This window comes from Danio rerio, chromosome 9 (genome assembly GCF_052040795.2).
Source record: "Danio rerio strain M-AB ecotype USA chromosome 9, GRCz13ab, whole genome shotgun sequence".
Taxonomy (NCBI): Eukaryota; Metazoa; Chordata; class Actinopteri; order Cypriniformes; family Danionidae; genus Danio; species Danio rerio.
In genome coordinates, this window is record NC_141029.1 from 14,767,155 (window position 1) to 14,788,102 (window position 20,948).

Consider the following 20,948-nt stretch of genomic DNA (forward strand, 5'->3'; position numbering starts at 1 on the left):
CTAAATTTGAAGAACATTTTCTTTGAAGTTGCTCAAATGAAAATCTTAGCATTGCATTTACTAACCAGAAATGAAATTTTTAAAATATATTTAGAGTATGGAATTTTTAAAATGTCTTCATATAACATTTGCTCATTTTTGCTCGTCAAGGATTTATCATTTTTGCATACTATTGTTGGGTATTCCTACAAATGTCTTCAAAAACTGCTTGTTTTTGGCCAAAATTTTTTTTTTTTACTTTAACTACTGGTCACAAATGCTTTAAACTACTTTACACAATTAGAATTGGAAAAAGAACCCCAAAAAAAGATGACACTTCCCATTTTTGTGCCACCATCAAATTTGCAAAAGTGATTTAATATAAATATAAAGATCTACTTTAAAGTTTAAAGAACTTTTGTTAAAATAAAATGCCAAAAAATAGATGTTAAAAATGCAATCCAATGTATTAAAAATTAAACATTGTATTTTATGCATATATAAAATAAGAGATTATATACTATTGCATTATATTTGAAATGATTAAAAGCTTCTTGCTGACAAAAAAGCCTTGTGGTTCGAAAGATAGTGATAAAGTATCATTTAAAACAACAATTATTTAGTGTTTTGCAGCTGCTTGCACGTTCATTTTAATATATCATCAAATTATTATTGCACCTAATATGCCTGATAAGATACAGCGAAAACATGTCGCACTTAAAGGAACAGTTCACCTCAAAATGGAAATTCTATAATTTACACTTCCTCCACTTATTCTAAACCTGTTTGAACACAAAACAAAACAAAAAAAAATGTAATACAGTTTTTGAATTGATTCTTGAAATTCTATTTCTTCTTTGACTTGTAGTGAAACTGGAAAAAAAATGTAGGGTTGGGCTTGATTTTTGTCTATTGGGCTGGATTGGATCACTGTGATTTGCTATTGGTCAGTTTCAAGTGTGTGACAGTTTGTCCCACCCTCATGTCATCGTGAGGAACTATTTAGACAAAAAATATGAAGGTACATAAATTACGAAAAAGTTATAATTATGCACAAATAACAACAAGAACACTCAATGTGGATATGTACCCCTGTCTACATTTCTGTAGAGCACAAATTATGTGGCCAGAAGTACATCTGGCGAAATTTCGTCGTTAAAATGAACGGTACGAGATGGTATGATGCCATTGCCAGCTTCTGTTCTTTTCCAAGCTTTCAGCTCACCACCTGTCTTTGTAGGGACGGCTTAACAAAATAATACTGATAAAATAATAGATTTATAAGACCAAAAACTGTCTGTTAGATATGTTAGATGTTTTAAATTATGTTTTAACTACTATGGAGAGATGCAATCCAGCGGTACATTCGGGATGGACTGGCCGATTAAAACTGCTCTTGGAGGGGGAGATGATGACGAAGCTCCTGCTGACAGGCTGGGGGTCAGAGTCACCATAAGCTGAGGCACATCGCCAAAGATGCGCTATCTTTATAAACAAACTGCCGATTCGAGTTTAAAACAAGTACATTCTCACTTGAAAAAATGTTACAACTTTATTTTGTGACAGTACTTTTAAAACAGTACGGGTTTTCTCCTCTTCAATTAGCTTTTGCTGGTTAGGCTGCAATGCATTCTGAGATACCTGTGCTTCGCAAGTTCGCACAAGTCACCTCTAGATGCATCTTTGGCAAAAGTGGCGGAGCAAGTAAACATCTGGGAATTTTATCTGTACTTAGCAAGATGTGAACTTTGAATTGGAACAGTACTTCGGCGACGGTAAATGACGCTTTAAGAGGACACAAGAATGCAAGAACCGACAAGAACGCATATTGAAAAACAGCCAAGGTTCGAGTCTGTCGAAGAACGGTTCCAGAAATGAAGTAAAACAAAAGAAAAGATTCAATAAATTAAGAAGCGACAGGCTGAAAATGTGGTGAAATCACGCAGCTGCAACAGCTTTTCTTTTTCTAGATTGCTCTTGAAAACACTATCGGTTGGGTTTAGGGAAGGGGTGGGTGGTCAGTCAGTAAGTCGACAGCAAGCTGGCCTGGTTGGCCGAAGTGTATATTGTGCCCTCTGGTGGATTTCAACAAGAAACATTCAAGATCATTAAAAAGCTTACCCGACAGCCTCTGGTGGATTCACAAAAACAAAAACTGTGAGCAGACCTCCGGTCACACATTTTCACATTTTCACACACTCAGAAATGTAGATGGAGCACGTTTCCACAATGAGTCTGGGTTGCAACAACAAACACAGAAGTATTCCATTAAAATAAGAGTTATTTTTGATTTCACAATCTCATTTTCACAATTTCATGCTACACCTCTACAGGAGAGGAGTGCTTGACGATGGCTGTGAAAACGCGCTGTCAGAACCAGCTGAAGCGGAGGAGGAGCCGCAGTGACCGTATGGCGAGCCGCTTGAGGGCCCGCAGGAGTCCGGTGGGCAGGACGGCCCGCATGGAGCACAGCAGTGGCCTCTGCGAGATTCACTTTCTCCCTCTGGTTGTTGGAGTGAAAGATACCAACCGAACCCAACGACTGCGCTGTGTAGGTGAGTCAGCTGAGGTGGTTCAACCGGCTTAATGATCTCTGGAAGTCTAGGAAGAAGCAGTAACAATGAGCTGATTATGATGGTATAATTATCCTACTTTGAGTAGGAATTAAATACTATTTAAAAGTCTTGTGAAGTGCTTTGAAATAGGCTGTTTTGTTTGATTTGTGGTGTAATTTTAACTGAAACAAGACATGACAGGACATAAAACAGCCCCTCCCCTTTTAATAAAATAGCCAATGGACCCTTTTCACTAGCCTGTTATGACACGTTTAATGGTCATCAGCATCCTAAATCCCTAAAAGTTTTTAAAATTTAGATTTTTTTTTACAAACATATGAAGATTTATACAAATTTATGTATGTATTATATAATCTTTGCTTTAAATGACAAAAAATGAATTACCGCTTGTGAGAGGTGTTTCTGATATGGAACAGGACAGTAAATTTGACATTATTCTCTCTTCTGGCTGCCCTCATCCTACACATGTTTTTTCCTATTTCTGAAGTCTTTATAACATCCTTGTAGAGTTTTTCTTTAGTTATTTGAGCAAATAAGATTTTGAAAAAAAATATTTGTTGTATTCTCACATTCACTGCACTTTAAGTTTTCCCAACTATGACGACTTCCACTTCTGAGAAAGCCAGAAATGTGAAAAGGGTCTATAGCTTTTCATTTGATCACAGATCTGCCAGTGTGAGTGGTTGAGCTTAAGCGCATATAAAAATAACACACTGATACTAGAGAGCATTTAATTGGTCTCCAGACTTGATGAGAGACTGAAGGATGAGGTGACGACAGAAAATCGTTGATCCATTTAGGCCATTTTGTTTCTTTGTTTTTCTTTTTCTAAGAATTTCAATTCTCTTTGGAACTTTTGTTGTTGATGCCTGATTTTCTTATAACTGTAAATGACTAATGCACAATATAAAAAGGAAGCGACAAACTGCAAGCTTTGAATGTTTCCATCTTTTAAACGCCAAATTTGTCACTGTTTTAGAGCACACCAGCTTATAAATATACTTAAGACAAACATACTGATATTAATATCACTTTTTTTTTGAAGTCACAGAGACTTTAAAAGTCCTGCTCTAATTTTTTCTGCCAAGATTAGAAGCGATAATGAAAATTCTGTCATTTACACATCTTCCACTTGTTCTAAAGCTATTTGAGTTTATTTCATTTGTTTAACACAAAAGACGTTTTGTAGAATGTTAAAAGCCTGTAGACTTTGACACTTTATTAGGTACACCTGTACAACTGCTGATTGAAGCAAATTTCCTATCACATGGCAGCAACTCAATGCATTTAGCCCTGTGAACAAGGTCACAGCAATTTACTGCAGTTCAGTTAGCGTCAGAGTGGGGAAGAAAAGGTGATTTAAGTGACTTTGAATGTGGCATGACTGTTGATGCCAGATGGGCTGGTGTATTTCAAAAACTGTTGATCTACCAGATTTTTCACGCACAACTATCTCCAGGGTTTACAGAGAATGGCCCAAAAAAGAGAAAATATATAGTGAGCGGCAGTTCTGTGGGCGCAAATGCCTTGTTGAGGCAGAATGGTCAGGCTGGTTCCAGCTGATAGAAAGGCAACAGTAACTCAAATAACTGCCTTGTATGAGGGGTTCAAGCTGGTGGTGGTAGTGTAATGGTGTGGGAGATATTTTCTTGGCACATTTTGGGCTCGTTAGTACCAATTCAGCATTGTGTCAACGCCACAGTCTACCTGAGTATTGTTGGTGACCATGTTCATCCCTTTTATGACAACAGTGTACCCATCTTCTGATGGCTACTTGAGGCAGGAAAACGCGCCATGTCATAAAGTGTGAATCATATCAGACTGGTTTCTTGAACATGACAATGAGTTTACTGTACTAAAATGGCCTCCACAGTCACCAGATCTCAATCCAATAGGGCACCTTCGGTATGTGGTGGAACGAGAGATTCACATCATTGATGTGGAGCCAACAATTCTGCAACTGTAATGCTATCATGGCAATATGGACCAAAATCTCTGAGAAATTTTCCAGTATCTTGTTGAATCTATGCCAAGAAAGATTAAGACAGTCCTGAAGGCAAAAGGGAGTCCAACCCGGTAGTAGTAAGGTGTACCTAATAAAGTGGTCAATGAGTGTAGTTTCCTACTATAGAAGTCAGTGGCTACCAGTTACCAAAAATCTAAATTTATTGTAGTGAAAAAAAAAATATATATATTCCTTTCTCCTTTTACACTTTTTGTTTAACTATTCCCATGGAGCTCCCTGTGTGTTTCTTTTTTAAATGTGACCATTATTTATAATGCATCGCTTTAAAGTTTTCATTTCAATGCATCAGTTTTATCATGTGAGACACATGTTGAAGATTTAAGCATATTTTGATTTTTAATTAATTTGACCTTCTTTGCCAATATCGACAAATAACCTAACTATACTGTAAAATGCATGATATTTGTTTGAATTTAGCAGATGATCTTGTCATGCACTGAATACTCTCTTCTAACTGGTGTGAGTGTACACATTGAAGGGTTAAACATTCCTTTAGTCCTCTGCTCCAAAACCCACTCGCCAAAGACAAATCTGTCAAGCAGATGTCTTCAATCCCAGGTGATTTACATGCAGACAGCAGTTTTACAGGATTAATGTTTTTTTTTTATTGCTGTCACAGATACTGGTGTTATTTATTAGGGAAAGATTTAGTGAAATATGTTTTTTGATATATATATATATATATATATATATATATATATATATATATATATATATATATATATATATATATATATATATATATATATATATATATATATATATATATATATACACTTACTGTATATACACGGTACTTTTAACTGTGCTTAAGCCTTACTGGAATGATCTCGCACTCGTAAGGTGTTCAATAGTGAATACAGGTGTAAAATGTTTTGATCTGGTCTATTTTTGACCACTTTCAAAGGTAAAGGTAGTTGAAAACACATTGGCTTGGACTGCTTGCGCGTTGTAAGTTCTTATGTGGTCAAGTGCGTTCAAACAGCCACATAAGACCACCAACTGACATATTCCTTAAAAATGACTGTGCTGTTGAAGCCAGTAGTCTGATGGCATTTAAACTTTTGATATATTGGTTTGAAATTGTGGCTGCAATTCAGTTTAATTTTACAGCTATCAGAAACCAAATTAATGCCGCTGCCATGTTTATTATCTTCTGCTGTCTAATTTCTAGTTCTTAAACTGTGCAAGACTGTTGTGCAGTATTAGCTTGAAAGATCAGAAAAAGCCTGTACATACAATCGGGGAAATAAGTATTTACCGTCATGTTTTTTTGGGAATAATATTATTAATTTTCAAAGGAGCTGTGACATGGATTTAAACCAGATTTTGGTAAAAAAAACAAAAAAAAACAAAAAAACATAAAAAAAAAACAAATAAATAAATCAATAAATTTTGTTGTGTAATGAAACAAGAAGAAAGTACTGAACTACTTAAATGCCTTTAATACTTTATATATATATATATTTTTTTTTTTGGGATCGCAGTTAAAATGTGGCAATAAGATTGTAACTGTACTGTGCATTTACACAGTGGCCATATTCATCTATGTAAACACACCAAAAACAACATTAACATTATGGCAGACAATGTAAAAAGCCTATTCCCTGCAATTAGACTTTTCTGACAGGGTATTCCACTGTCACCAAGTGTCAGAATGTTGTGGGACTGCTGTACTGGAGGTATGATTATGGATTATAGATCGTGAAATTTAGTTTTTATTTTTAAAGCATGATGGTAAACACGAACACGGTTATGAATATATTAAAATTAGTGTTTGTTTGTTGTAAAACTTCCAAATAATGACAAATAAATACACATTTGTGGATCTCCTCACTTCCGGGTGTAACTATCCTGCCGTTGTGGCTGGTGTATTTTGGGAAAATTTCTTACCCCTTGCTTTCAAGTGTGGTCCTGAAAAATCTTTGTTCGAAGGGCTATTCACTCCTTCCCCCTTAGCCCTATACGCATTCAAGCTAAAGAGAATTGGGACACTCTTACCCCTTCACGGGAACATGCAAAATGAGGGGTAGGGGTAAGGGGAAAGGGCTAAAAGTGCTAAGGGGTAGAATTGGGATTGGGCCCAAGTAATTTTTTTTTCAAAAAATGCTTCATGAGGCAGGGCGTGGAGCTCTGCGAGCTGGAGTAGGCATGGTCGACAGAGCAAGGGAAAAAGAGGGGGGCAAATAACTGTTGTCACTTGGCGCACAAAGTGAGATACAAACCAAAAGGAGACCCATAATTTTATAGTTTACAGAGTAAAAATGCAAATAAATACACAGTAAGTAATCTAATGTCCTGCTACATTTGTTATTCGTAATTTCATATAAACATAAACACAATTTGTTATCTCATTATAAAGATAATTGTGTTTATATAATCACTATAAATAAGGAGGACTTCTCTCTTTGTCACCGACTCGGTCCCAGTCATTCCCCTCGCTGGCCAGCAGAGGCCACCATCTCCGGACTTCTAAGCATTACATCATCCATTTACTCTGATCATGCACACCTGAACTGAATCCCGCTAATGATCCACGTACCCTTTATAAGCCAGCACCAAATGCTCATTCAGTGCGAAGTCTTGTTTAGCCCTGGCCAGCATTTCTGAGCTTTATTCCTCCCTGATTCCTTGTGTATTACTCCAGCCTGTTTCTTGACTCAGGCCTTCTGCCTGCCCACGACCCACGCATTGTATACGGACTCTGATACTCACTGCCTGCCCACGAACCACGCCTGGTTCAAGGATTCTGATACTTGCAGCCTGCCCTCGATCTATGTCTGGTAATACTCCGTGTCTATTCATCGCCAGTCTTTATCCATCATAGACTGTTATTGTTGTTGTGTGTTTGCACGTTAGTGCATATTGTGTGTGTGTGTGTGTGTGTGTGTGAATAAGAGCTTGAGCAATAAATACTGCATAATGGATCCCTCCGTGTCAGTCTCCTCGTTACACTTTCTCAATCCCTGGGTCTGAATGCAGACAGTAGATAGCAGTGCAGCAGGTCTATTTCAACCATTAACCCTGCCAGTAAAAAATGCGAACAGCAGCACAGGTATAGGTAATGTGTCTCAATAGTAACAAACTCAACTAATAAAAGGCAAAGTCTGCCATTCTCCAATTCTTGCACAGCTCTCCCAACAAAAATTGCTTGGCAAGTATGCCTTGCTTTTGTGAATGATGTGCTTTCATGAATAATTAAGAAATTAGCTGACAAGAGCTCAAAATTATCCAATTTTCCCCAGAATAAAACCTAACAGGTGCTACTGTTGTCTTAACTGATGCTCAACACACATAAATCTGTTAAAATAATAAAAAAGTACCCATGGGTGTCTTGAACCTTTGAAGACGCCTCTCATATGAATGAAGTTACATTAACTACTCCGTTGTGAGTTTTTTTTTTTTTTTTTTTTTACAGAGTAAAAATCTTGATGGTTCTGTTGGTTTTGTTTATCAAATCTGATCTTTAATTTGTATTTTTTTATTGGATTCAAATCAGGTGATTGGCTGGGCCATTCTACAGCTTGATTTTCTTTCTCTGAAAGCATTTAAGAGTTGCCTTGGCTGTGTTTTGGATCATTGTCTTGCTGAAATGTCCACCTTAGTTTCATCATCATTATCCTGATAATAGATGTTGGACTGAAGCAGCTAATATTCATTTACAATGAGGAAGAGCAGAGGGTTGCTGAAGAACTGAAAGATTCAGCTGCTGTCTGGTCTTTCACTGAATTTCTACACCTCCCTTTATTCAAGTGTTCAATACTTTTTCCCTGTGTCATTTCATTTATTCACACTAAATTTATTTATGAACTAATTCGTTTTATTGTCTTTGCATAAACGGATTTCTTTGTAACTAACAAGTCAACGGTACCTTTAGAAATATGTTTTCTAAGAAAAATGGTGACGTGTTCAGTAATTGTTTTCCCCTCTGTACATCTACCCATAAACCCTCCACTGATGGAAATCAGGAAAGTGTTCTACAGTCGACAAAAGAGACAGATTAAAACATCAGGTATAAACCTGAATTAGTATCCTGGTTTAACAAACGTATCTTAATGCCAGGTATAAACAGGGACAGTTCTGGTTTTGTCAAAGTGGAGAATTTGTATGACCAACATATTTGCATCTTAACATTTCACATCATTTAACTAATCATTTACTCACCCTTCACTTATTTCACAAAACGTTTTGAGATAGCTATTTAAAAAAATGTTGGAAACTGGTAACCATTGACTTTTATTGACACACACACACAAAAAAAAACATTCTTCCTCTACATTGTATTTCTGCTCAACTAAAAATTAAATAATTTCAATGATATTTGCCGTAGATCATCCAGACTTTGCCAGATGCCCACAGCCTTTGCCTCTGACCAGCCCCAGTGTGCCCATCTCCAGCTGTGAGCTCAATAAAAACACCCGCCGGTGCCATCAGCAACGTCTGGCCACACACCTGTCCTGCCGCCTCTACCAGACCTGTGATCACGCCGTGCTCCTGTCAGGTACTCAAAGAGCTCATTTGTAAGATCTGCCTCTATGATGTCAGAAAAGCAGGATTATCAGCACTCTCAGGTATGCTGCTCGCTGCGTAACCTTTAACCCGTGCACGTGCAGGTGGCTGGCAGGAGCAGATAACATACCAGCGGCACGCGCACAACCTGCAGCTCTTCTACCAGATGCTGAGGAACAACGGCTTCCATAAGGACCATGTTAAGACTTTCTTTGCTGGGAACGGACAGGTAGCAGGTCAGAGGACGTTAGTTACACTTTTAATGGGTTGTTATTACTGTTAGTACTAGAACACTGTTCAAATCTGATGATGACTGACTCAAAATTGAATTCAGAATCAGATTTTGGGTGCTGCAAAACAATTTACTGAACAGATGGATGTTTATTTGACTCATTATGGTGTTTGTTGTCATAAAATTGACTTTTGAAGACAACAAATACACTCAATAAACTTCATTGAACAAGTACTCATACACTGTAATAAATATCTGTTAGCAGTTTCCGTAATTAGTTTTTTCTGTTTATTTCCGGTTGCGAAATGCATTATGCGATCTTGATCTCTGCTCTGTCGGCTTTTAATGTTGAAAATTCAACTCCACAGTAAAACAAAGCAACTTTTATTAACATTTTTTGACTTTTTTATTTTCACGATCCATTCAGAACGAACCTTTGGGTCGGAAAATAGTGAGACTCCAGAGTACTTCTGAGTTTCTTCCCACCGCAGCCTCACTTTCGCTTTTAAAATGACGTCTGGGTCATACTTTTGAAAGTATTGCATTACGATATTGATTTTCTCCCCCAAAAATTTTATGTTGCTTAGTTACTTTTTATGGCAAGTAATGCGTTACGTTGCTTTTGAGTTAATTTTACTTTTTCTGATCTGGCTGAGGTTTATTGTCTTTCAGAACTTGCAGGTTCTTTTGTTTCTTCTTCTTTTTTTAAAAAGAGGAGTTAACAACACATTGTATATAACCTTAATTTACATAGAAAAAAAAACATAATAATAATTAATGTAGGATAAAGTTATCTTTGGAGAACTTCCTGACCCCAGAGCTATACATGCTTTATTTACAGATTAATGAAAGTTTAAAGCAACGTGTTTGCTACTTTTGTACTTTTTATCTTATTAAAAAGTAAAATCACTGCCCATTCAGATAAACCTCTTTTCTTTTCTTCCATGTGTTTAAAATAATGAGAATATTTTCAATCGCAGAAATGTAAGTCTTTGCCATCTTCATTTCTGTCTGTTATTGTGTGTGAGATTTAATGTGACTATGATCATTTTAATTCAGCTAATTTTTAAAAGCAAATTTAACTAAACCAAAAAGTAACTTGCGTTATATTTTTAAAAAGTAGCTCAACTATTACTACTTAATTTTTAAAAGTAATGGGTTACTTTACTCACTACTTAGAAAAGTAATATTATTACGTAACTCGCATTACTTGTAATGCGTTAACCCCAACACAGGTTAACTAATAAAGTTATAGTATCTTATAATCTTTACCTCTCTGATTTTGATCGTAATGCTTGTGTAAAGCTGCATTGAAACAATAATTATTGTGAAAAGTGCAATACAAAATAAACTTGAATAGGCTATATGCACAGACTTTTAATTTTCAGCCAGGCAGCCCAAGAGCTTCCAGTGAACTTCCATTATGAAATTTGGACAGAATTTTGAACAGTCTTTCCATTATGAAATTTCTTTAAAAATCAGCAATCTTCACTGCCTGTTAGATATACGATATGAAGTGGGTCTCAGATTGGACAAGAAGCACTGCATTAAATTCCATTTCCCCTTGCCATGTCTTTAAAATATGACCGTTTATTTTACCTCAGTATTTTTTTAAAAAATTTTTGCACTAGCCTGTTGCTAGACAGCGCTAGTGGTTACAACAGTCTTTCATCTTGTTTTACGCTTAACTAAATGCATGCTGAAGTCTACTTAACTGAATGTATTGTAAATACATTACAACACCGATGCATTTAAAAACAACCTTGTGAAATTGAGAATAGTCATATTAGGCTTTCACCGGAGGTTTATCATTGACTTTAAAGCTCTAGCTGTGCATAGTGCCCAATTAATTATTAAAAGTGGCATTTCAGCCTGTCGCATTTAGATGTAATAATGCTCTTTACTTCTACAGTTAAAGAGACGGAGGGCATGTATCCAGCCACAGAGAAGGAGGTGATCAGGAACCACATCTCCTACATCTGCCGCAAGCAACACTGTGTGGATTCCCTGGTTCTATATCTGAACAGCCCCACACGCAATGACGGCACCATGCTGCTCTGGGACCGCAACAACAACGGCATTGTGAGTGTGTGCTACTAAACAATCTGACGCCCATGTACACTGTCAAAAAAAAATCTGTTAATTAACAGTGTCTGTATTTAGTGACTCATAATTGTTTACCATTTATTTGCGGTTGTGAATTGCATTGTGGGATGTTGATCTCTGCTCTGTCGACTTTTGACATAAAAAATTTCTCTACAGTGACATTTTAGTAGTTTGAAGCAATGTAATGTATAATGTATACTATATAGAGAAATAAATCTGTAAAATAACAGAAAATGTACTGGCAGCTTATTACAATGTTTTTGTAGCATAATATACAACATCAACCCAGACAATATCTCGCATTAAATTATAAAACGCTTAAATAAAAGTCACTTATCCAACTTTTTAGGGTCAAAAGTTGTTGGAAGGAAGATCAAGCTCCCATAACGTGATTCAAAAGCAGAAATAAACAAGGGAAAATAGGGAAAACTGCAAATTCATGGAATTATTTTACAGGGTAGTGTAAAGTCCCATTCAGAATACAGGATTTGCTAGATGTAGGGTTGTCGTGGGAATTCATAAATGATGAATAGGTGTCGGGATAGGTGTTGCCATAGAATTACAAAGAAAAGCCTGAGAATGGGTTTGATTGGACTGTTTGCATTATGCTGGAAGGGCATCCACTGTGAAAAACATATGCTGGATCAGTTGGCAGTACATTCCGCTGTGACGACCCTAGATGAATAAAGAGATTAAGCTGAAGGAAAATAAATGAACGTATTGAATGTATGTAATCTAGTAATTATGACATGGCAACTTTGTAGCCTTGTATGATGAAGCACGCAGAAGTGACTCTGAAACGAAGTAGATTTCTGTCATTCAAAGTAGTGAACTTGATAACCCCAAACTAAAATCTGCATGGGGGATAAAATTTGCTTTTAGTTTTAAGTCCTTGCAGCTTAACATTGTACAACATTTAAGCTTTTACTATTGGTATGATAGTCAATCAATTAAATGATGAGTTTTAATACTTTATAACAATAATGAAAACTTTTTATTATTAATTTATTAATACATTTTTTATAATTTTATTACATTTTTTTCATTAATAAAAAAAAAAAGACCCAAAATCAAACCAATGATTCCAATGCTTTAGGGGTAATTAATGTGTCAGTGTTCTTTGGGTAAGGGATTCATAAAGGTAAATGATGAAGTAAGTGAATTTCTTTTTAAAAGCCTTTATCAACATCGCTATTCTATAAAACAGCATCTAGGCGTTTCGGCACACTGGCCTTCATCAGGATAACGATGATGATTACCCTGATGAAGGCAAGTGTGCCGAAAGACCTGTTGTTTTATAGAATAGCAATGTTACTAAAGACTTTTTGAAAAATTCACTTACGTTGAGTGCCTTGGACCTCTGATTTTATTGTTTATTAATTTAAAACAATTTAAAATACGTACATAATTTATGCATATTTTTAATTACACCTTTTCAAAATTTAATTAATTAATTTATTTTTTACTTTTATTTTTTACCAGCAAGTATGCTCTAAATGAATCAAATGTGACAGTAAAATCTTTGAAAAAAATAATAGCAACAAATGCTTTACATTTCAAATAACATAAACTATTCCTAGGGAATGTTTCTTGATATTCAAAGCAAAATATTAGAATGATTTCCAAAGGATCATGTGACACTGAAGAATTCATTCATTCATTTTCTTTTTGGCTTTGTGCCTTTATTAATTTGAGGTCGCCACAGCAGAATAAACTGCCAACTTATCCAGCATATGTTTTACACAGCGGATGCCCTTCCACCTGCAACCCATCAATGGGAAAACATAGAAGAATGATGTTGAAAATTTACTTTATTCATGACATGAATAAACTACATTTTAAAATATGTAAAAATGCTTATTTTAAATTCTAACAAAAATTAATAATACAAAATTATAATAATTATAATAAAACTGTACTAAAATATTTGAAAACAAAAGGCGAAGCAGTGGCGCAGTAGGTAGTGCTGTCGCCTCACAGCAAGAAGGTCGCTGGTTCAAGCCTCGGCTCAGTTGGCATTTCTGTGGGAAGTTTGCATGTTCTCCCTGTGTTCGTGTGGGTTTTCTTCCGGGCGCTCTGGTTTCCCTCACAGTCCAAAGACATGTGGTACAGGGGAATTGGGTAGGCTAAATTGCCCTTAGTGTATGAGTGGGTAATTGTGTGTGTATGTTTCCCAGGGAGATGGGTTGTGGCTGAAAGGGCATCCGCTGCGTAAAAACTTGCTGGATAAGTTGGCGATTCATTCCGCTGTGGCGACCCCGGATTAATAAAGGGACTAAGCCGACAAGAAAATGAATGAATTAATTTGAAAAGAAATTTTGCCACAAGACAATGGCATTTAAAAAATTAACTTACTTTTAAACACTACAGTAAGAGAAGTTTAAGACTGACTTAATTTGAAGTGTTTAAAAGTGGAACTAGAGGAATTTCCTCTTCAATGTTACAATTACTGCAGGAAAATTATCTGGTAAAAACAGGTGTCTAAAACTGGAATTGCACTAAGGCTTGTCACCAGTCAATCTCTGACATCATCACAGGTTTGTGTTGGAAAGTGTATTACCATGAAAAAAACCTTTATTTGTCATTATTTATTCTTCCAGAGGTTAACCGTTGTGTTCTGTAAACTACTTGACAAAAGTTTTGTTACATATTTGAGTTTTAGGAACAACAAATAATAACTTGACTTCTAGTTGATCAGTTTGCACCAAAAGTGGATTATATGAAAGGCTAAGGCCTCTAGATTACGCTTATTTAACTCAAATAAAATATGATCAAGTCTTGACAGTAAAGTCTGACTTTGCTTAGACAAAAGTCTTGTCACTGAAATAATGTACAGTATAGAATATAAAGTCATGGTGCAGTGGAAAGAGAGTTAATATTGTGTATGACTCCCATGAGCTTGGAGGACTGCATCCATATATATCTGCAATGACTCAAATAACTCATTAATAAAGTCATCTGGAATGGCAAAGAAAGGACTCCCAGAGTTCATCAAGATTCATTGGATTCTTCTTCAATGCCTCCACCTTCATCTTACCCCAGACTTGCTTAATAACCTTCATGTCTGATGATTGGTCTGGCCAATCCTGGTGCAACTTGACCTTCTTTGCTTTCAGGAACTTAGCGATATCCTGCCCTCTCCTGTGGTTTGTGATGTAATGGGTAGCACAAACGTCTTGCTATAGCTGTTTATGTTGCCATCTACTCTGCAGATCTCTTCCATACCCCCATACTGAATATAACCCCAAACTGTGATTTTTTTCCTTCACCAAACTTGACTAATTTCTGTGAGAATCTTGGGTTCATGTGGGTTCCAGTAGGTCTTCTGCAGTATTTGAGATGATTGGGATGCAGTTCAACAGATTCATCTGAAAAATCTACCTTCCGCCACTTTTTCAAATGATCAACTAAAAGTCAAGTTACTACTTGTTGCTCTTACAACTAGGATCGATGACAAGGCATTTGTCAGGTAGTGTAGTAGTTAAAAAAAAAAGAGTTTTAAAAAATACATAAATATCTTAGTTGAGTGGATTTCTTGTAACAGGATGTACTTTCACAGTCAGACCTCCTATGTAGGTGCTGAGGGAGATTTATCTTAAATGTGGCTTTCCAGGAAGCACAGAAAGGACAGATGCATAAAGGGAGTTCAGGAATCCTTTATCTTCCTGAAAATGAATCCAACATGCTTCCCCAATCCCACCACTTCAAAGAGCCCACTAACCAAAGGATACAAGCATTATGCTATGGAAGTTGACTTCAACTTACTCTTTTCTCAGAAGCGATGAATCTGTAGATACTTTGCACTATACTGGAGTATTTTTAGGGCAGCTAATGAGAAAACCACCTTTGCAGTGAACACCCAAGACTGTCAGAACATTACCCCATGTTAAAGCTGCAGTACAGAACATTTTTGGTTAAAAATAGTCCAAAATGAAAATACATATCCAGCCAGTGTTTCAATGGTAGGCGACGCAGTGGCGTCGAGCCTTGGCTCAGTTGGCGTTTCTGTGTGGAATTTGCATGTTCTCCCTTTGTTCGCGTGGGTTTCCTCCGGGTGCTCCGGTTTCCCCCACAGTCCAAAGACATTTGGTACAGGTGAACTGGGAAGGCTAAATTGTCCGTAGTGTATGAGTGAGTGTGTGTGAGTGAGTGTGTGGATGTTTCCCAGGGATGGGTTGCAGCTGGGAGAGCATCCGCTGCGTAAAAACGTGCTGGATAAGTTGGTGGTTCATTCCGCTGTGGCGACTCTGGATTAATAAAGGGACTAAGCCGACAAGAAAATGAATGAATGAATGAATGAATATATCAATGTTAAGCTTGTAATACTGTGTATACAGTTGAAGTCAGAAATATTAGCCCCCTGTTTATTTTTCAACTAATTTCTGTTTAACAGAGGGAAGAATAACGGAGAGAAGATTTTTTTTCAACACACTTCTAAACAGAATAGTTTTAATAACTCTTCTCTAATAGCTAATTTATTTGATCTTTGCCATGATGACAGTACATAATATTTGACTAGATATTTTTCAAGACAATAAAAAGTACTCAAGAGTGAGATTTAAAGGCTTAACTAGGTTAATTAGGCTAACCAGGCAGGTTAGGGTAATTAGGCAAGTTATTGTATAACAATGGTTGTTCTGTAGACCAGTGGTTCATAACCTTTTTTTTTGGCTGAGACCCTCTTTTCCCCCTGGAAAATATTGTAAGGCCCCCCTTAACATTTAATGTTATTATCGTTCATATAATTTGCTGTAGTGATGACAAAAAATGTTATTTTTAAACAAACTGTATGTTTATATCTAGATATGTTTATGCACAAATAATAGCCTGTGTAAAATGAAAAATAAAAAAACATCAGTTTGCCATTTGTAACTGAAAAACGTAAGCCTTTGGCCTTTAAATTGGCTCTATATTAGTTGCCAATTAGTTGACAAATTTGTAAAAGTTTCTTGTTTCTTTTTTCTTTCTAGCAATGACGTCACTCATCTAATTTTGAGTGTGTGTCGATTCTTTTTCCTTGCGCTCAAAAAATGATCTGGGCTTGTTGCTGTATTGGGGATGAGTTGTCAGCAATTGTCTTATAATTTGGACACCTCATGCATTTGTTAGCAGGAACTCTGGTGCAGGTAATACACTGTGGCTGGGTCAGGGTTATTTTGCTTCGAGAAAATTGAATAAAGCCATAGTTCAGGAAAGTATCTTGGTATTTTCTGCATTTCGTGTTTTCAGTATTGCTAGTGCTGTGACCAGAAATGTTTAGAGCTTCCTCATCTGGGTCCAGTATGCTTGGGTCATTAGTATTAACTGCTGAAGAAGAATTAGTGAGACACTGTAATTTTTGTGGAGGAAGAATTACAAATTTGTCCATCTTTTGGTCAGCCAGGGGATAAAATGAACTTAGACAACATGATTGTTCCTGATTGTTCACTGCTTAAAACTTTTAAAAATATGATGCGACCCCTCCACAGAGATCGCTGAGGCCCCATTGTGGGCCGGGACATCCTTGTTGGGAACCACTGCTGTAGACTATGCAAAAAAAGAAAAAAAAAAAACTTAAAAGGGCTATTAATTTTGACTTTAAAATGTTTTCTTTTATTTTTTAAATAAAAACTGCTTTTATTCTAGCTAAAATAAAACAAATAAAACTTCATCCAGAAGAAAAAAATATTATTAGACATACTGTGAAAATTTCCTTGCTCTGTTGAAAATCATTTGGAAAATATTTAAAAAGAAAAACAATTAAAGGGGGCTAATAATTCAGATTTTAAAGGGCACCTATGGTAAAAAATCTACTTTTCAAGCTGTTTGGACAGATCTGTGTGTTGGTATAGTGTATAGACCGTCATACTGGGGTGATATGAACACACCCAGTCCTTTTTTTTCAATTTAACTACAAAAAAAAGGGTCGGCCAATTGGAGCTGTTTTCAAATCGATCGCACCATTACGTAGGTGTGCGATCCCCCCGCCCACCGAATTGATTGACAGCTGCGCGCATTAACATGTTCCGGTAGTCTTGTGTATATGTCAACAAGACCAGGCAGACATACGCAAAGCAACCGGGGAATAAAAGGTCTGTTCTGTTCGCTAGGATCAGCAATCATCATCAAATGTGATTAAGAGTAAGTTTCACATGTTTAAAGTGTTTTAAAATAGAGTATGTGTGTAATTAATTATAGCGTTTTACTTCAGCTTTACTTCATCAGCACAGCCGCGTGTCAGAACAATTATAAAAGAAGACGCTTCAATCCCGGTTTGTGGAAGTTAAATTAGGTTTATTTTGTACATTAGCATAACAGATATCCTCACAGTACTTGAGGTTGGCCTTAACTAAGCTAAGCGCGCTCTGTCTGCCTGCCTGTGTGTGTGTGTGTCATCTGTGGTGTGTGTGTGTGTGTGTGTGTGTGTGTGCTAACTTTGTAACGATTTTGTGTGTGACTCATCAATGCAACTTCACAATACTGATTAGTAAAGGTTAGTTCTTACTGTAGTATCTCACAAACGCTACGTGAGACCTTCTTCCTTTAAGTCTGTCTGTTGTCTGACGCAGCTGAGGAAGGAGGCATGTAGTGGGCGGGAAAGAATCGTCTTAAAGGCGTAGTACGACAAAACCACCCCCTGCTGAAAAACAGCATAAAAAAGCATCTTGTAAAAGGTATAATGAAAAATCTGATGGGTATTTTGATCTGAAACTTTATATACACATTCTAGAGACGCAAAAGACTTATATTAAATCTGAAATAGGGGTAACCTAGGTGCCCTTTAACTATATTTTTAAATTGTTTGAGTGGTACTGGAGGGTTTTGGTGGGTATCCATCCAGAAGATGTCTGTATTTGCTTTTTGTCCGTCGAAACTCAACCCCTATACTGTGGGTATATATATATATATATAGGAATCTCCCATTCCCTTTAAGAGTCAGTTACGTCGAGTCATTTCGCATATGCTATTTACATGGCAGACTTATTAAGTGGAAAAACTGAACACTTCACTAGCGAGAAAACAGTAAAACAGACTATCTGCAGCATGAGGATAAAGAATGAGCCTCCTCCATTCTGCCTCTTTCTCTTTAATTTACTTTTCTTTACTCCTTTACTTTTATGGAGTAAGGGAATGGTGGAAACTCACTTCTTTTTACATCCATTAGTCCACATATTTAATTTAGTTCGTTAAGTGCAAAGATTTGTTTCAAAACTATTTCTAAATTCAGTTCTAATTTCCAGAAAATTAATAAATGAACAATAATAATCAAGTGTGGTTAAAAAAACCAAACACACTTATGCCCCATATGGTGATGCAAAAGTCTACAAAACCCAACAGGTGGACAAATCTAAACTTGTTTTTATTAAAACAAATATAAATATGCATATAATCAATAATACTGCGGATAATAATATTATCTTCAAATGCAAATTGTCATGAATAAACTGAAAAAAGCTCCCGAGATGAAGGCGGCATGGAGGCAGTGATTTCTTTTTTTTATTTATGTAGAAAATAATTTTTGTAATATTTTAATCCTTTATTTTTTCATATGTAAAGATATTTGTGTATTGCACCCTGTGTGTATTAAGCAATGTGTAAGTGTTTAACCCCATAACTGGACTGGACTTTAGACCAACTTTCAGTTGGTCAATGGTGCAGTCTGTTTCACTTCCTCAAAATACATGCTAATGATTAACACCATAACACACCTTCATTTTTAGACCAGAACACAAAGTGGCACAAACAACGTTTAAACAACGTGGCGCAAAACGTGAAAATTAAGGTTTTGCTAGACTGAAAACAGCAACAAATTGCGGCATTAATGTCTTGCGCTGGGTGTATGATATAGGGGCCCTATATCGCTTAAGCATGCAGATGTTCAAGTGGGAGGGACTTATGCCGCGAGTAGGTTGGGGTTATAGGGGTTACAACTGCGGCTACTGATATATATATATATATATATATATATATATATATATATATATATATATATATATATATATATAGGTAGGTGTAGATGTTAATAAAACAAGTTACTGTAAGGGATAGGTTTAGGGTTGGTGTAGGTGTAGATGCTAATAAAACACAATAGAGTGAACTCTGTGTCATATAGAAGGCATTTAATAAAGCCCCAGGAGGCTTTTATTATTAACGTCTACACCTACGACAAACCCAAGCCTATCCCTTAAGGCAGGGCTATTCAGTTAGTTTGTCATGAGTTCCAGTTCATGAAAAGCATACCAAATCAGAGGCCGGAGAAATATGACTTGCAATGAGTGATGACAAAACAGCATATAAAAGCTCATATGTTGTATTTTTGCTCCTTAAGACACCCACATTGTATGTTTGTACATAAAATTTTTAATATATTGTATTTTGAAACTAAATAATATCACTGCATTGTACAATAGACTTTTAATTTATTTATTTATTTATTTATTATTTTTTTTACAAATATTCAAATGTTGTATTTCAAAGCACAACAAAAGCAGTGCAATGCTTAAGTAGGCTTCTTCTACATTCAGACACACTCATATGTTATGTTGTGAACTGCATAACAATTAGGAATGCATCAAGTATTTTGGTTGTACGGCTAAAATCTAAAGAATGATTATGGTTTCATGTTCATCACGTCTAAAGTAAATTTAAGCTTTATATAAGGTAAGTATTTAAATGAACTGTTGTTATCATGTGCGTTCATACATACATAATCATTTTACTAATTTGTAATAATTCGTCTAACATGTCTTTTGTTTACATTGCACTGAAATCCACGCACAACAAGAGATGTTTTCTACTTGTTGTGTCTGGAAGGCGTGAGAATATCGTTCCGCTTGCGTACACAGATTGGTATATATTTTTACACTGGAATAACGAACTTGTGTGTGGAAAAGACGCAATATGTGAATGGCCCGCTCCTCTGCAGTGTATTAGACTTCATGTATAAGTTTGGAACTTTAAACTAGCACACAGGTGGCATAACTTTAGTTGCAGCAGTTTCAATCCATGCAACAGAAACGCGGCGTTGAGAAGACTTTACAATTAAGGATCCAAATGTTTTCGGCTGCTCACACCACTCGCTTAATGTGAGGTGATTCACACTCTGCGCAGCCTTCAACTTCAGCTCATGCTGTATTGAACAGATGCACGTCACTTTATAACTATAGCACCTGTTTTTCGACTGAACTAAATTTATTTTTGATGTCTTGGTCGTACTATTTCAAGGGCCGGAACAAATTGCTTCGCAGGTCGGGCCACCAATTGAATAGCCCTGCCTTAAGGTCTTTCCACACTGAAGTCTGGAATTTACATAAGCGTTATTTTTTCGCATTGGTATCCAAAAATTTGTCACACAGAAATCTTTGGATATAAATAGATTCATTGTTAACAATTCAGAATTTGGCCAATTCTAGCAGCAATACTTTGTTTTACTCTCTTCTTCTATCCTAAAAAAAGGAGGAGGAAATATTGTGTTCATCCAATAAGGAGGTGAACTCTTTCTCCTCTCTATGCAGTGGTTTACTGCATGTATAGGAAGAAG

General features: G+C 36.3%; 1 protein-coding gene and 1 long non-coding RNA gene across 3 annotated transcripts in view; one reads left to right on the top strand and one right to left on the bottom strand.

Moving 5' to 3' along the window:
- Nucleotides 1-20,948, top strand: part of si:ch211-67e16.11 — a 45,363-nt gene that overhangs the window by 10,796 nt on the left and 13,619 nt on the right. Inside the window, exons 2-5 of one of the 2 annotated variants that reach the window (XM_087267583.1) lie at nucleotides 2,313-2,534; nucleotides 8,912-9,082; nucleotides 9,195-9,326; nucleotides 11,235-11,404. In XM_087267583.1, the coding sequence (XP_087123709.1) occupies nucleotides 2,313-2,534; nucleotides 8,912-9,082; nucleotides 9,195-9,326; nucleotides 11,235-11,404 (695 nt within the window). Of the gene's footprint in view, nucleotides 1-2,312; nucleotides 2,535-7,152; nucleotides 7,365-8,911; nucleotides 9,083-9,194; nucleotides 9,327-11,234; nucleotides 11,405-20,948 lie in introns of those variants that run through there. The other variant, XM_087267584.1, reaches the window with a different exon arrangement.
- On the bottom strand, nucleotides 271-18,047 carry LOC147842297 (uncharacterized). Its single transcript, XR_015499278.1, has 2 exons — nucleotides 17,913-18,047; nucleotides 271-2,580 (listed from the first exon to the last, which is right to left on the bottom strand). It is a non-coding gene; the product is annotated as an uncharacterized LOC147842297 (long non-coding RNA).